The 17,297-nt window shown below is 40.2% G+C and overlaps 1 protein-coding gene across 1 annotated transcript in view; it reads right to left on the bottom strand.

The window, feature by feature from the left end:
- LOC150087185 (nose resistant to fluoxetine protein 6-like) overlaps nt 1-17,297 on the bottom strand; it is a 170,653-nt gene that overhangs the window by 11,320 nt on the left and 142,036 nt on the right. Inside the window, exon 13 of the mRNA XM_090372400.1 lies at nt 6,534-6,676. Within this exon, the coding sequence (XP_090228526.1) occupies nt 6,534-6,676 (143 nt within the window). The remainder of the gene's footprint in view (nt 1-6,533; nt 6,677-17,297) is intronic.

The raw sequence follows: 17,297 nt of genomic DNA, 5'->3' as shown, positions 1-17,297 counted from the left end.
GGACCGGACCTTCTGGTCCGGTCCAGGGTATCTATTTCCGAAATTATCAAAAAAAAAGAAAAAAAAAACAGTAGAGTACGCTCCGAACTTACTATTAAACCTATATAACCGTTGTCTCAGAGAAGGTACCTACCCGACTTCCTGGAAGATGGCAAACGTTAAACTCATCCTAAAGAATCCAACAAAACCACCACACCTTCCGGACTCCTACCGGCCCATTGCACTTTTGACAGTTATCAGTAAGCTATTTGAACGACTACTCTACACATGGATTCAGCATTACTATGATGAGGCAGGTCTGGCCTCAGCAAACCAATTCGGCTTCAGACGGGGAATCTCCTCCGTGGACGCCTTAACTCACCTCCTGACCAAGGTAAACAGATGTAATACAAAGTACTTCCTAGTGAAAGCCGTGGACTTCGCTGGGGCGTTCGACTTACTTTGGTGGCCGAGCGTCCTGGCGAGGCTGCAGGAAGCCAACATGCCGAAAAACCTCTATAACACCATCAAAAGTTACCCAAGCAACAGAACCATCAAAGTCACCACCCCCCTATGGCACACTCTCCAGGCATGTCCATCTGGGCTGCCCTCAAGGTTCGGTCCTTGGCCCACTACTGTGGAATATTGTCTTGGACACCTTTCTTAACATCGATCTCCATGAAGTACAATCTCAGGCATTTGCGGACGATCTCATTCTGACGATACAGGCAAACTCAAGAGCCGCGTTAGAGGTCCTTGCAAATCGGGCCCTAACCACTCTCCAAGAATGGGCAAACCGAAATCAACTCAAAATATCCCCCACAAAAACAAACGCCATCCTACTAAAGGGACGCCTTGATCTTAGGCGACCTCCGCAAATAAAAATTGGGCAGGAAACAATCAAATTCTCCAACCAACTGAAATACCTAGGCGTGATATTGAACCAAAACCTGTCAATACAAGACCATCTGAAATATCGTCGTAAAAAAATAAGACGCTACGCAGCCATGGTTGCCAGGGTCACATGTAAAGAATGGGGCTTGAAAAAGTGAGTTCTCCAACTGTTCTACAAAACTATCTTCACTCCGATCGTCACCTACGTATCCGGCGCATGGTTTCAAAAAACTACAACAGACGTATCACAGACCAAATTGACAGATCCATCCTCCTAAGCACAACGCGCGCTTGCCGAACGGTGAGCACCCATGGCCTGGAAGTGCTTGCCGGCACTCTCCCGCTGGAGTTAGAAATCATACAACTCGGCCTACTGTACTACCTAGACAAAGGTACCCCACAGACGTTTCTGGGGTTCACTATTGACCTAACCAGAAACAAAACAGAAATGTGGAAAAGAAGAGGATACAAACTCACCTGCAACAGGCATGGCAGGAAAGGTGGAGCAACTCTCAAAAGGGAGAGATCACAAAGAAATTTCTACCCAATATTGAACAAAACTACCCAATCTCACCCAACTGGTCCTCCCCAGGTCTACAAGTAACGTACCTCTTAACTGGACACAGAGCGATTAATGCCAAACTGTCTTTACTTGGGATCCAGGTTGATCCAACTTGCACTTGCAGGGGGCTGGAGAGCTGGCAGCCCCTCATGTATGACTGCAGGCTCTATGAAGACGTACGTGGTGTTATACGCACCAGAAACGACTACATACCACAGGGACAAGAATATCACCTCCTAGACACGAAGGAAGAGTATCAAGCCTTCTGGCAGACATACCCTGGTCCTGTTCCATCGATCCATCTTGCATAGTATATTCCCCGTCTTCCTGACAATAGAGTCACCAACAATTTATAGTCCCTAATGATCATTACCTTGCCACAATTTACAAGAAACATTTTTTTTTTTACTTTTTGTATAAGAATATGAGAAGTTTAGCTCAATATGATATGTAGAACACTTCCATAAGATACTCACCAGAAATTAAAACGAAAATAATCAGAAAAAAAAAAATCGAAAATCTTACATTACAGTTCGATCGATTTATTACAAATCGATCGAACACAATTAAAAATCAATTTAAAGCAATTCAAAATTAATTTAACAAAAAATTGCAAATCGATTTTCCTTCCTGAACCTGACAACGCTTTTCGCCCATATGTCGTGATCACAGGAATGAAAATTACCGAATAGGGATGAGCCTTAATTAGGGATTATTTGTCTTCGCGCATACGCGTAAATAGACCACGAATCGGAGATTAGATATGGCCGGCGAACTTTAACAGAATTCTCATGTAATTTAATTTCGATCTTTTTCTGCAATTAAGTTTCGTATAATTATGTTGAACACTATAACTATTTTGGCCTCATTAAATAAAAAAGTTTTTCATTAACGGCGTGAAAGGCTAATTCTAGCGCTGCCGAACGAGAACCACCAACTGAGGCCGCATGTTGATTAACACTAAAATTGAGTGGAAATCGCGTAGAACCCTGATAAGACGAGTCGCCGCAAGAAATGTATACTAGGTCATTTATTTGTGTCGTGAAAGAGGAAAGGACTGAGAATTATCCAGTATAGTGTGTAATTTCCGTATTGACTTGGCTACAATTTTAAATTCTGTATCTTTAATGAATCTGTTAAGCGGTTTGTGCCACTGTTCAACGTGTGGGATAGAAATAAAGGTTTTTTTGATATTACTATTGTTGGTTGGTGTATTTTTTTTTTTTTTTTTTGTATTCTATCCTTAGCTTGTACCCTAATTCTGTCTATTGTAACAAATGGGGTAACCCCTGTTTAAGAATCTGCTGGTTAATATTTTTATTTCTGAGCCCAAAGCAGATTTCGTCGTTGAATATTTTAAGCATTAAGAAATTGATTAAAGATAATCGATCTTTTGTAGATGAACGGGTGGTAGCTGTTATAATGTAGAAGCATACCGGTGTTTGTAGGTTTACGTTAGATGCTAAATTGGATTTTATTCGAGTCCCAAGTAAGCGTGAAATTTAGAAAGTTTAATGATTTCGTATCCGTATTCTCCCGTTCCAAAGTAAATTTGAGTCTAGAATGAATATTATTAAACGAATGTAAAATGTCTTGGTGATAACTAGAACATTCTAAATACCCCCCCCCCTATAGTACGTGATACTGGGTAGAAAAGGCGTCAAATATACAGGCTCAATCGTTGAGAGATAATCATTGGAAACCAAACATTTGTTTGGATACTTTGTCTCGAAAAGTGATATAGTTGGCTTCAACTAAGAGTTTAATTAAGTTAAAAATTTCCTTAATAGCAAGCTTAATATAATTAATCGGTATCGAGTTATTACTTAACATGTCCCAAAGAATGTCTAATGTGTATTCAACGTTTACATTCGTATATAACGAGGTAACATCTACTGAGGATAAATTATCATTATCGTCAACATTATACAAAGCCTTCTATTGTATGGAGCGGAAACCTGGACGTTGAATAGGCAAGGGAAAAACAACTTGCTCTCCACAGAAATGGATTTTTGGAGACACTCAGCAAGAACTTCTTGAAAAGACTGAAAACGGAATGAAGGCATAAGATGGAAAATGGAAGTGAAAAAGAATATTATTGACGCTATCAAAGAAAAGCATTTAATATGGTATGGACATGTAAAACGGTTGCAAGAAACCAGATATCCAAACCCACTCACCGAAGAAGGGCCAAATAGCCCTGAAACGGTGCCGGCTGGGTGGTGGTGGTACCTATCTGAGAATAAGTAACATTAGTCTTCTCCTTAAGTGAAGCATTACTTATTCGAAGTAGTGCAATATCATGGCAACTCGTTGTGAAGATATTCACAATATGAGATAACTTAAAACGATGCCGCCTTATAAATATTCTGTTTGTTCAGAAATGGCTGTGTATTAATGATGCTATTGCACTTAATATATACATAGTCACATTAGATGTTATTTGTTGTATTATTTTATAGAAACTAATGTTTATGTATGCCTAATTTATGTACGACTTCTATGTTTACTGTCTAAGTTATAATGTACAGATATATGGAGGCACCCTCCTGGCTGAAGACCGTTCAGGTGTGAAGCTTATACAATAAATTGAATAATAAATAAATAAATAAAAAAATGCTATACGCATGTGTGGCCAAGGATGAAAATGCCGAGTTTCTGTAGGAAACAATAGGCCAAATAGGACATCCGATCTTATATAAATTTATCTGACCGAAAAGTGCAGGAATATTGTATGTTCTGGCCTTCAATTCCTTTAACTGAGCCATAGTAATGTAGTCGTTTTTTCGATATGTGGTTAACGTTTTGTTGTATTGACTGACCAAATTGGTAAGTAGTGTCGGGTTTACTTCAAGATAAGTGGAGGTATCTGATACAACTGAATCTAACTTATTAATATAATCAGGTTTATCGAGTATTAGCACTGTATCTCCTTTACTGCTCTCTGAATAATAATGTCTGTATTTTTCCGAAGTTCACATAAGCTGAACTGTCATGTGTATTCAATTGAGGAAGTCGCGTTTCTTTTATGTTATTCACTACTTGGTTAACTTGTTGAATAAATAAATCTTTTTGTGGAACATTACGAAGTCCAAATTCAATATCAAGTACGTACTGTTTTTAGGCGGTTTTCGAGGTGGTAAATTATAATTTAATATTTTGGATAAAAGTGAAATCTGTATGCGATAGCGTATACGAGGGCAGATTTGTAACGTTGATATGGCCGTTGGTTGAATGTTGGGTGTTCGCGAACGAGCTAAAGTATTCTGTGGTAGCACGTTAAGTGTATGCGGGGGAAGGGGGGGGTTGTCACCCAACTTGTATGCCCTTGGTTGCAAGTTCGCGACAGGGTGTTTGAACTCTATGAACGTGTCCTGCCATTCCCGATAATGTATTAAATTTGTTAACGTGTCTGTTTTTTTTTTTTTTTTTTTTTTCATTTCTGAGGCCCTGTGCTGGACGTCGAAAATCTTGGGAGGTCTTCAATACAGACCAGTCGTAAGGTTGTCGATCATTTTTTAATTTGACGTAAAGTTTCCTAACTTGGGAAAGATATTTTTGTATAAGAATACCGAGATTTAAGGAAAGTTTAACTATATTACGTGACTTTATGCTCGACATTTTATGATTAAAATTTACCCTGGCAAACTTCGGAACGATGCGTTTTTGAAGGCAATATTTTAGAAAATAAATACGGTAAATTAGAGCAGAGTATCTTAGTGTTAATGTAATCTAATTTTGCACCAAGATGTTCAAAAAATCCGCCATAATTGTGTGTATCGATAGGTTATACCTGGAAAGAAAGGAAGTTAATAAAATAGTCAATAAGAGTTTAAAAAATGTATTTGATAGTATGAACCAGAGCTCTAATGCTCAATACGTAGAACGCTTCCATATGAAGTGTTCCCTATTCGGTAATTTTCATTCCTTTGATCACGATATACGATCGAAAAGCGTTGCAGCTTCAGGAAGGAAAATCGTTTTGCAGTTTTTTCGTTAAATTAATTTTTAATTATTTTTACTGTAATGTTTTTTTTTCTAATTATTTTCGTTTTAATTTCTGGAGAGTATCATATTGAGGTAAACTGCTCTTGTTCTTTTACAAATATTTATGTCAACTTAGAACGTATTGAGATTAGAGCTCTGGTTCATACTATAAAATATTTTTTTTTTTTTTAAACTTGCCTTTGTTTAAATTGTATAAAATCGGAATTTCTATTTTTACTTCATGTGACTCTACCGAGAGAGTAGTCTTGATAGATCAACAGAAATAAGGCTAATATTAAATTAATTATTAGGTTCTAAGTTTAATGTCGACATATATATCGCTATAGTAAAATTAAAGTCCCATCGCATATAGGTAAAGTATACTGAAATACAGAATACTAAGAAAAATAAACGCACAAGGCATAAATCTACGAATTGGAAATTCAATATCTTTTCCCCTTAGTATACTGTAATTACTATGTATCATTTAGCATCTCTCATTTTGTGAAGTCGTTGCTAAAAATATACAGTATTTTTGCAGGAAACGAAATCTTTATCCAGACCTTAATAACACCAAGGCGATCAAAGTAAACCTTTCTGAACCACACTATGCCTTGCTAATAGGCATGATCTCCTCCGTTTATATCACACTAATTCAGAAACGGCTAAACAGCCCATCATATGCGTCTCGCAAAGTAAGGTGCCATAAAGTTGGTTGATGGTTAGGGTTTTAATGCCGGGGCCTTGGACGTACAGGAATTGCAGAGAACAAACCCGCCAACCTTCCTCTCCATCCTACGTTTAATACACCTTTCGCAGACTTCATAAACTAAGATAACTGTTTTGGCTGAATTAGATCAACGGCAAACAAGTTCTCGGGACTCTACAAGAAATATATTCTTAAATAGAAAATAAGTTACTCTTTATGACTGGATTTTCTGGTAAATATAGTTTACTTCCTATCAAATCGTTATTTCCATGTTTGATTATATTTCAAAAACCACTCTGTTGCTCAGAGACCATACCTGTTCAACAAGTTCAATTACATTTTGTGCTATTTCGAAACCATGAATAGCCTGTGCACATTAAATAGGTTTATTAATTTACTTACACATAGCTGGTAAGTGTATTCAACTTCTCTCGAGATGTTTGACATAAATGTCCACTGCACGATTGGATGAACAATGTACGATATGTAGCTCAATCTGGCTAAAGGCACAAATGCTTCCCAGCAGAGAATCGCATTGATCCAACCTACAAAAATATGAAAAACAATTAATTATATTTTACGAAATTTTAATTTCTTTGTTTTTTTAGAATTCCCTAAACAATAGTGCATACATGAAAAACATCGTCAGCTGGAACAAAAAAACATTTTAACAAAAAACTTTTGTAACTTAATTATTAAGGAAATGTAAAAGGTCTTTTCTACTTTAATTTCCGTAAAATCGGCTAATTTTTTACATGCAATAAACAAGAAAAACCTTTGAAGAAAATAGCTGCTCTGTTTACATGTTAATATCTCTATCTGATTCTATTTGTAATGCGTCACGGCATCATTTTGTGGGTGGCCCTGTCTTCTTTGGCTACGTGGCACCTTCTTGTTTGGGTTCGCTCTCTTGCTCGCTTCAAGGCGACATCGTGCTTCCTTTCGTTTCTGTGGGGCGACGCCCTTTTTCCGTCTAGTCGCTCTAACTCACAATCTCTTAGGACAAAATCACCGCCCTCGGTCTCCAGAAGTTATATAACCCCTGTGACTGCAGCAAAGGTTTAGCGTTGTGTTAAAGGATCTGACAATCGCAGTGCGTTGATTTGATCCCCCTCATATAACTTATCTTAGTTGGTTCTTAACTGTGCTGGTGTGGTTGGATATGGGCAGCGAGGACGAAATTTAGTGAAACACATAACAATATTTATTAACACAAAACAAAATAGATATACAACACTCGCATTCTACTTAGGTGATTTGTTTAAATTGTGGCATTCAGATATTGGTTACATTTCATAATGTCAAATATGTGGACCGGGTAATAAACTAGTACATTCTGCTCTCTCTTCATAGAAATCCTGTATTTGACTCTGCAACATTAACCCTAGATTAAACGTCCAGAATGCTCATAGACGTTTTTGGTACTACTCATATTCTGAGGCTAAACGCAGGTGGGTGAGGCTAAGTTTCCCGACTTGTCATCTCTCAGTGCACCCTTCAATATCATCCGGAACTCAGCGCTTGATCATGCTCGAATATACTGCACTTTTCTCGTGGGCATCAGGATGGGAATTTTCGGTTGTTTATGGGAGCATTATAGTCGTTTAACCTATATTGTGTTAACATGTAATTCATTATGGATTAGGAAAGAAGCATTGAAAATGTTATCGGTTTGGTTTCGGTTTACGTTTGTTACATTCACACGAATAAAATAATGGCTTACCAGTTAATTCGCTCGCTCCTGGAATCCAGTTTTATGGCTTCCTTCTGTCCAGCGATATCTGGGTCGTCTACTCCTTTTTCTGGTAATTTGTGTCTGGTGGCCTCTCTGCTTCTTCTCTGCCTCTGTTCCTTTCTTCTTACCTTTGTCTCTTGCTGTTCTGCTGTTCTTCCGACTAGTTGTTCGTCTGCCGAGAGCCAACTCCCATCTCTCCTTTTTAGACCCTCGTTTATCCTTATAAGCCTCGGGCTTTGGCGCTACTTTCCCCCTTTAACTTTTTTCTTCGTTGGCTATGCAGCCTAAAGGAATTCATCGCTTTCCCCCAGTGATAGTGGGGAATGTCGTAAATATGAAAGAGGACTGTTCTTTTAGTTACTGCACCATGCGTCATGGCCCGGTGTGCACCTGGTTTCGCTATGAACATAAACCTTCTTTTTGCTTATTGTCGTTAGCGCGGGGCCGAAGTTCTCACTGCCCCTTTCTCCCCTGTTACGATCCCATGTTAAGAGCGAAAGTAAGATTGCATTAGTCATGGGCTTTTTCCCTTCTCATTGGCTTGCTCACATCTCCTCCTCAATACTTTTGGTTTGGATTTCTCTTGCTTAATCATCGCGGGTTCTAATTGAAAACGGTTTTTCGACAATTTAGCCCCAACATCCTAAACATCGGTTTTATTAATCGAATAGAGAATTAGATATACCCGATCGTCGTGAGCTGAGAATCTATCAGTCTCACACTCTCTCCTGCTTTCACTAACAGAATCGCCGGATCCGGGACAATAGTTTCGCATCTGGGGATTCTGTCCGTGGGACGTGATGACTTCAACTTAAACTTTCCTCATGCTTCTTGCCTTTACCAACTGTAATCCAAATATCTATGTTACTATAGCATAAAGGTGTGAACAAAGAAACTACTAAAGGTGTCAGGCTAGTAATGATCTAGGCCTATTACATTCGTGTACTATGGACAATATCTATTCCAGAGTAATCAGAGTATATGAATTACTCAAATAACATACAGCATAAGGTAAACACTTTAACAACACACAAGATAAACACTTGATTATGATAGGTGCTAATGTATATTTGCCTGACATATAAAAAAAAACATACTTCGAGAATATGGGTGAAAAATACTTGAATAATACAAGTGCTACAGCGCTATATGTGATACATATTTGGTTAATTGATAAATGCCTGTGCACTAGTGGGAGTTCAACAAGAGTTTGTGTGATCCCATCTCCACTTCTTCTAGCTGTGATACATAAAGTTCGTTCTTCGCTAGCTCTTGATTGATGGGGTATGATATTACACTTTTTCTTTCAGAGTATGAGTTCCTGGCACAGGTGCACATCTACTTCATTTTCACACATTTCTTCGTGTATTGTCGGGAGTAGACATGAAACAAGAGAAAAAAAAAGTATTAGTATATGTCGTTACCATTTTTAAAAAATATATAAACATAAATTAATCAAACAGGTTATATTTCAATTCTCTAAGGTATACAAAGGTGAATATATGTCAAAGCTAAAACCCTACAACTACAGTTAACATTTATATAAGCATTGATAATAGAATAGCAATTGCTTAAAAAACGGTACTCACCTTGAATAAATCTGCTTTTATTCAAGGTGAGTACCCTTTTTTAAGCAATTGCTATTCTATTATTAGTCCACCAATACGGTATTATAAGATTTCTAAACTTTTATATAAGCATCGATAATCACAAAAACACTCACTTTATCAAACAGTTTCTAACCTAATTTTACGTAACATTAATTCTGAGAACATCTATTACATTTTTGGTGCTACAATATCCATTGTTGTTTTTCCAGAAGAAAGTCAAGTGCACCAGAAGAAAATTCTGGTGCACTTGACCACTTTTACTGGGTCTTCTTCATCTGAAAGGCTACTACTCTGCAACACTCTGTAGTCTTCCAGGGAGACCATCTCTCGGACTGTCAAGCTTCTTGAAGATGTAATAATCTGGGTGTTTCTTTATGGCTTGGCGAATCTCCTGTAACATTTTCACTTTCCTTTCGATAACTTTAGGTGAATAAACATGAAGATTGGGGCTTGACAATGCGCACTAATATCACTACATACCGAAAATGACACATGACACACATGAACTGCAGTAGGCCCTACATTTAAGAGCTTGGATGTTTCAAGGGATATAGTGGAAAGAGAATCTTTTCTCCTCTTCTTTCCTTATTCTGCGTGATCGACGTCATCTTCGTCCAGATTTCCGTTGTAATATATCTGGTAGGTATTGTATGAGGTATCCGGGTTATTTGCGTTATTTTTTTCAGTGCATAAGTTCCAGATCACTCCTCCTAATATCACTGTGATCAGGAATACAGCGGGGATTCCTAAGATAACATACATGACCTCTTTGGAGCAATTCCTTTCAATTTGAAGTATTTATTTTGACCTTCCCCAAGCATTCCATGCATGGCATTCATATGAGCCAAATTGATTCGTTTGCATCGAAGTAATGGTTAAAGTACTAACGATTTCTCTGGGATTCCACTCCACTATGTGCTTTTCGAATAATTCCTTCTTTATTGGGCCTTTCCAGGATACATTTCCCAACGGTGGTACGTGTCTAAAAACGCACTTTACTTGAACTGTGTCTCCCAAATGTGCTGTAGATGGTCTGCAGCTTCCTTCTGGCGGTCCATTTACAAAGACTAACGCTTCACTTTTCACAACGGGGTATCCTATGATTTCCCCTATACATACATAATGACCTGATGTCTTGTAGGACATCTTTCTGATTGAAAGAGTAGGGGTGATCCTACTTTGAATGGGCCGATCTTCAAAATACCACTTTATCATGGGAAGGGGATTTCCCTTGACATCGCATTTCAACTGAACTAGGTTTCCTTTGATCGTGGCTATGTTGGTCAATGCCGTTTGAAGCGTAGGATCATAAGATACTGCTATTACGAATAAGGCTTGTGCGGAACCCAATTCATTCCAAACCACACAGGTATAATTGCTATTATGGTCTTCACGGAGAACCTTTCTAATTACCAGAGTACTATTCTCTTCCTTCGTCAGTTGCTCATAATTTTTAAGCCATTGGTAAAGAAACACATCTGGGTTTGCACGTGTTTCACATCTCAATTTGCATCGGTCAAGTTCCCTAACAACTTTCGAAGTCGCTCTCAAGGAAACTTTAGGTTTGCACTTTACTATAATGGTTATAGAAATCATCATGGGATGAGGATATGAAACATGATTTGCTACGCATGTGACTGATTTCTTATCGTGTTCTGGCGAAAACATAAAGATCCACTTTAGATACGCGTTTATTCTAATTTGGTCTGACCATAAATCTTGACTAGACTGCGTCGATCTTACTACCGACTTTCCATCAAAGTTAATCCGGCATAATATGGTGGGTGGTTTGCCTGCTAGGGATTTACATGTGAGAGTGGCTTGGTCTCTCTCAATTCTGCTCAGGAAAGAACCTTCCCCGATTAAAGGTGGCAACGGTGTTGCATAAACAGTCAATGTAGCTACACTGGACTGGTATTGATGTGCATCTGTAGTTTGTACTTGACAGTAATATTTCCCTTCATCCACTAATTGTAAATGTGTGATTTCCAGTGCACAGTCGTTTTCTTTAGAAGATCCAATAATTTTGTAATCTGGAAGAACCCGTGGTCTGTAGTAACTGTCAATATTCTTTCCGTTGAAAAACCACTTTACTGTAGCGGTGATATTTGTTACCAATTTACACAGGAGAATAATGGTTTGTCCTGCAACTGCTTCTTTATGTAGTGGTTGGAGGACAAAAAGTCCCGAGTACAGGATTGAATTTTGAAACAAGAGTCTAACTATCATGATCTGAAGGATTGTCAGAATTCCTATAGCCTTATCCATTATGGCTAATTTTTTTTTATTTTTATTATTATTATTATTTTTATTTATTATTTATTTTTTTTGTTTTTTTGTCTTGTTCTCCTCTTCTCTTGCCTATCAGAGGGTAAGAAGTGAAATGTTTGTTTGTTTGATAAGAGTTTTATTGGCGCATCAGCGACTAAGGCTATAATGCGCCAAAAATCGTTATAAAAGGTAAAACTTTCAGTGACCTAAAGAATTAGATCGCTAAGTCCGGGTACAAAACAAGTATAAATTGTAAAAGACAAATATCAGTAAATAAAAAAATGATTTTTTTTTTTTTAAATGTTAGTAAAAAGATTTACTGATTTTAGAAAACTAAAAATAGCACACACATGGTCATTGTCAGATAAAATCTGACTGAGTGTATACAGCTCAGTCAGATGATTAAAAGCGGTATGACGAGCATTTCTAAAACTGGTACAATCACATAAAATATGTTCAACGGATAAAAAGGTGTCGCATTGCTCGCACATAGGACAGTCATCTGCCCTCAGCAGAAAAGAATGTGTAAGATGACTGTGTCCTATGCGGAGACGAGCTAGTACAACTTCCTCCTTACGATTCCTGCGCAGACTAGACTGCCACGGTTCAATTACAGGCTTTATACAATATAATTTATTCACAGTCTGTCTATTCCATGAATCCTGCCATTGGGAATGTATGTTTTGATGTACTATTTGCCTGTAGTCTGTATAGGGGATTAACAGGCAGCAGTTATTATTGGGAATTGCTGATTTGGCTGCGGCGTCAGCCAAATCATTTCCCCTAATCCCAATGTGGCTGGGAATCCAGCAGAAGCGAATATCATATTCACGTCCACGGAGGAAGTGAATCTTCTGCTGAATACTAGACAGAACTGGATGGGGATTATATCTCACAGATATTAAAGCCTGTAACACGCTGAGGGAGTCTGAATATATAATGAACCGTTGGTATTGGCATTCACTAATGTGATCCAAGGCTAACTCTATAGCGTGCAGCTCTGCAGTAAATATGCTGCATTCAGAGGGAATCTGCTCCGATGTAGTGCTGTCTGTAAAGACAGCAGCAGATCCCACATATGATTCCGACTTCGAACCGTCTGTGTAGACTGGCGCGAATTCGGAAAATTCAGTTCGATGTGCTGAATGAAGCTGCAGGTAGACACATGATGAAGTGTCCGACTTTCCCCAGTTTCTAAGCGACAAGTCGCATGCCGGGACACGAGCATGCCAGGGTGGAAAGGGTTGCTTTGATGTTTGGGCAACCTTGTCTACCTTGATATTAAGTTCTTTGAGTAGCTCTTGGAAACGAATACCAAAAGGACGATTGGCTGTCTTACGAGTATTGTATAAATTTTCCCACCGTGGCTCAAAAACGAATGGCCACGTAGGATGGTCTGGCAGGGATTTCAATTTTAAAGCATACTTTAGACAGCTGCTTACGTCGAAGCGATAACGGTGGTTCGTTTGCTTCGACGTATAAGCTCTGGACAGGAGATGTGCGATATGCTCTAGTAGCAATACGTAGGGCCTGATGATGGACGGGGTCCAGCCACGGCAGGACACTGTCTCTGGCTGAGGAATATACCTGGGACCCATAATCTAGTTTGGATCGCACAAGTGCACGGTAAAGCCGAAGAAGAGTACATCGGTCTGCTCCCCAAGATTTAGAGGAGAGCGAGCAGAGAATGTTAAATCCACGTGTGCACTTTGTGCGGAGTTGATGAACATGATCCAAGAAGGTCAGTTTTTTATCGAATATGAGTCCCAAGAATTTTGTGTTCGCTGCTACTGGAATAGCATTTTGTCCGAGCCTTAATTCAGGTTCAGGATGAAGATTACGCTTGCGACAAAAGTGTACACAAACGGTCTTCTCCGGCGAGAACCTGAAGCCATTAGCAAGTGCCCAGGAATTAAGGCGATCAATGGCTTTCTGCAGTTGTCTTTCAATAACCCTCATGTTGCAAGACTGAAAAAATATGCTAAAGTCATCAACACAGAGGGCACAGTTTACAGTTGGAGGAAGTTGTTCTGTGATGGAATTGACTTTGATGGCAAAAAGCGTGACACTTAATACTGATCCTTGTGGTACTCCCTCCTCTTTGCTGAAGGGACGAGAGAGTGAGGATCCCACACGAACTTGGAAAGATCGATTGGCTAAAAAGTTTTTAATAAAAATGGGGAGTTGCCCCCTAAGGCCAAGGCTATGCAGATCTTTTAAGATGCCAAATCTCCAAGTTGTGTCATACGCTTTCTCCATGTCAAAGAACACCGACACCAAGTGTTCGCGTTTTAGGAAAGCATCCTGGATGGATGCTTCCAATCTAATAAGATGGTCCAAAGTGGACCGGTTCCTTCGGAAGCTGCACTGGATGTTGGAGAGAAGGTCATTTGTTTCAAGATACCAAATTAAAACGAGAATTAACCATTGTCTCCAGGATTTTGCACAGACAGCTGGTCAGAGCAATAGGACGATAATTGATGGTAACTTTTGGATCCTTTCCTGGCTTAGGAAAGGCAAGAACGATTGCCTTTCGCCAGGAGTCCGGAAACTGCCCTTCAGTAAAGATTCTGTTATACAGAAGGAGCAGGCAATCCATAGATTTTGGTGAAAGATATTTAATCATTTCATAATGGATGCCATCTGGTCCAACGGCACTTGCTTTGGAAAGAGCGAGGGCTCTTTTCAGTTCCTGAATAGTGAAATTCCTGTTGTAGGGATAAATGCTCTTAGATTTAAAGTTAAGTGCCTGTTTTTCGATTTTATATTTCAGGACCAGGAACTCTGGGGAATACGAAGATGTTGCAGAGATGTTAGAGAATGTTTCCCCAAGAGCATTGGCTATTGCAGTTGGATCTGCAATAGCACATCCATTATAATCTAGGATTGAAGAAGGGTGGGATGTATATTTCCCCTTCATTTTCCGGATTTTATCCCGGACTACCTTAGAATTGGTAGACTGGTTAATAGATGATGTAAAACAGATCCACGATTCCTTTTGACTCTGACGACGGATGTAGCGTGCTTTGGCTCGTGCACGTTTGAAGGCTATAAGGTTGTTCATGGTAGGATATCGGCGAAATATCCCCCACGCTTTCTTTTCAGCCTTTTTTGCTGCTGTGCATTGTGAATTCCACCAAGGTTTGGGAAATGGTGGAAACTGGGCAGATGTTTTTGGAACAGCATTCGCAGCTGCTTGGACAATATTTTCTGTGATGTACTTAACTGCATCATTGATAGGCTCTTGACTGACCATGCTAAGATCAAAATTTGCCTGATGTTGGAAGGCAGTCCAGTCAGCCTGATCAAACTTCCACCGTGGTAACCTGAAGGGAAGACATGGTCTCCCACTTTGTAACGAGGTTACCACAGGGAAGTGATCACTTCCGTATGGATTCTCCTCCACTTCCCAGGTGAGTGAAGGGAGTAGAGAAGGGGAGCAGATAGAGAGATCAATGGCAGAAAAAGTACGGGTAGGCATGTGGAAGAAGGTGTTTGTTCCAGTATTTAGAAGGGAAAGGTCATTGTCATTGAGCATACGCTCTATGACTCGTCCCCTTCCGTTGATGTTAGCTCTACCCCACAGGGTGTTATGTCCGTTAAAGTCCCCGAGAAGTAAGAAAGGGGGAGGCAGCTGCGTTAGAAGATCATCAAGGTCTGCCTGGGAGATGTCAGTTCCAGGTGGCAAATAAATGGAGCACACAGTTAATAAAAATCCCACTGAAAGGCGAATTGCAACAGCCTCTATGCTGGTTGTAATTAGCAAGGGCTGCACTGGGGTCTGGTTACCCACAAGGATAGCGACTCCCCCATGTACAGAGCCATCCGCAATTCTATCCTTTAGAAAAACTGTGATGTTGTGCATGGTGGGATCATCATTTGCCTTTAGGTATGTCTCCTGCAAGCAAAAGCAAACTGGCTCGTGCTTTTGCAGGAGGGCCTTGATGTCATCAATATTTCGCCGGAATCCACGACAATTCCATTGTAGGAATTTAGCCATTATTTTGGCTTGGTGGGTCCATCAGGCGGCTTCCGAGGTGCTGAGGGCTTACTTTTATCAGTCTTGGATTTATCTTTTTTGGGGAAGAATGGACGCTGTCCCGTGTCCATTTCTTCCTCCGCAAAGAGTTCCAAGACTGAATCTTCAGGTACCTCCTTCTGCTCGACATCCATGTTTTCTTGGGTTCTAGGGGGGACTTCCCCTTTTTTATTCTTATCTTTCTTAGTTACCTTTGTTGCTTGTGGAGCATTAGGAGGTACCGATATAGGAGTGGCAGCTGATTGGTCCTTCTGTGCAGGTTTTTGTGAACTTAAGAGATAACGCGTGATGGGAGTGAAAGGCTCCTTTGGAGGAATGGTCATGTCCGTCTGAGTTCCGACAGAACATCTCCCTGCTACCTTCTGGGCGTAGGTAGGTTTGTTAATATTCAGGGGCTTGACCGATTTCCTCGCCTCCTGGTATGATATATTTAGCTCTGCCTTCAGCCGTTGAATTTCTTTTTCTTCTTTCCACCTCTGGCATGCTCGTGAATAGGCCGGTTGTTCGCCTTCACAGTTAATACAGGTGGGTTTTGCGGCTGAGCATGCTGTTGTTTCGTGGTCCTTTGCACCGCATCGAGCGCATGCAAGGACTCCACGGCAGGCCATTTGAGAATGTCCATACTTCTGGCATTTAAAACACCGTAAAGGGTTCGGAACGTATGGACGCACTGAACAGTTGATGTATCCAGCTTTGATCTCATCAGGAGGTTTAGGAGAGTTAAAAGTCAGGATAACACTCCTGGTTTTAACTATTTTTCCATCCCTTCGCACAGTAATTCTCTTGATGGCAATAACTCCCTGGGGTTTTAATTCGGAGCAGATTTCCTCCTCGGTTACGTCGAGAAAGTCCCACTCCGAAATGACACCTCTTGACGAATTGAGTGTTCTGTGTGGTGTCACTGTTATGGGTATTCCTCCAATTGATGTTACTCGGAGGAGATGTTCTGATTGCCTGTCACTTTGGGTTTCAATTAAGAGGTCTCCAGAACGGAGTCTGTTAACTGATTTGGGTGACCCTGCTAACCCATCTAACCCTTTCTGTATGAAGAAGGGCGACATTTTGCCAATCGGTTTTTCAGTGGTGGAATGCATTATTAAAAATCTTGGGACAGGCCCTGATGATGATGTTTCAGTTCGCTGCCTCTTTGTCGCAATAATATTATCTGCCTCTTTGTCGCAATAATATTATCTGCCTCTCCGTCTATGTTTTCAGATAGGGACCAGGTTGGGGCCCCTGAAGAAATAAGTTTATCAGGATTCATTGAGGTTTTTATATTGTTCAGTGCCCGGGCTCCCCACCCACCACGGAGCCCAAAGGGATGCCCACTACCCGGCATGCAATAAATGCGCTCGGGAGTGGGACACCAGGGCTACCCAGACACTATACCCGCACCGCCGCCAGCCTGAATCCTGTCCCTCGGACCATGAGAGTAGGGACGTGGCATTGACATGGTTGACCCTCGCAGGCGAGCCTACTAGCCGATTGATCCTAGCCGGGCCTTCCAGGAC

This window comes from Mastigoproctus giganteus, chromosome 4 (assembly GCF_048544385.1).
Source record: "Mastigoproctus giganteus isolate SK-2022 chromosome 4, ASM4854438v1, whole genome shotgun sequence".
Taxonomy (NCBI): Eukaryota; Metazoa; Arthropoda; class Arachnida; order Uropygi; family Thelyphonidae; genus Mastigoproctus; species Mastigoproctus giganteus.
Note: the sequence above shows the minus strand (reverse complement) of the source record. Positions and strands in the feature narration are given on the sequence as shown.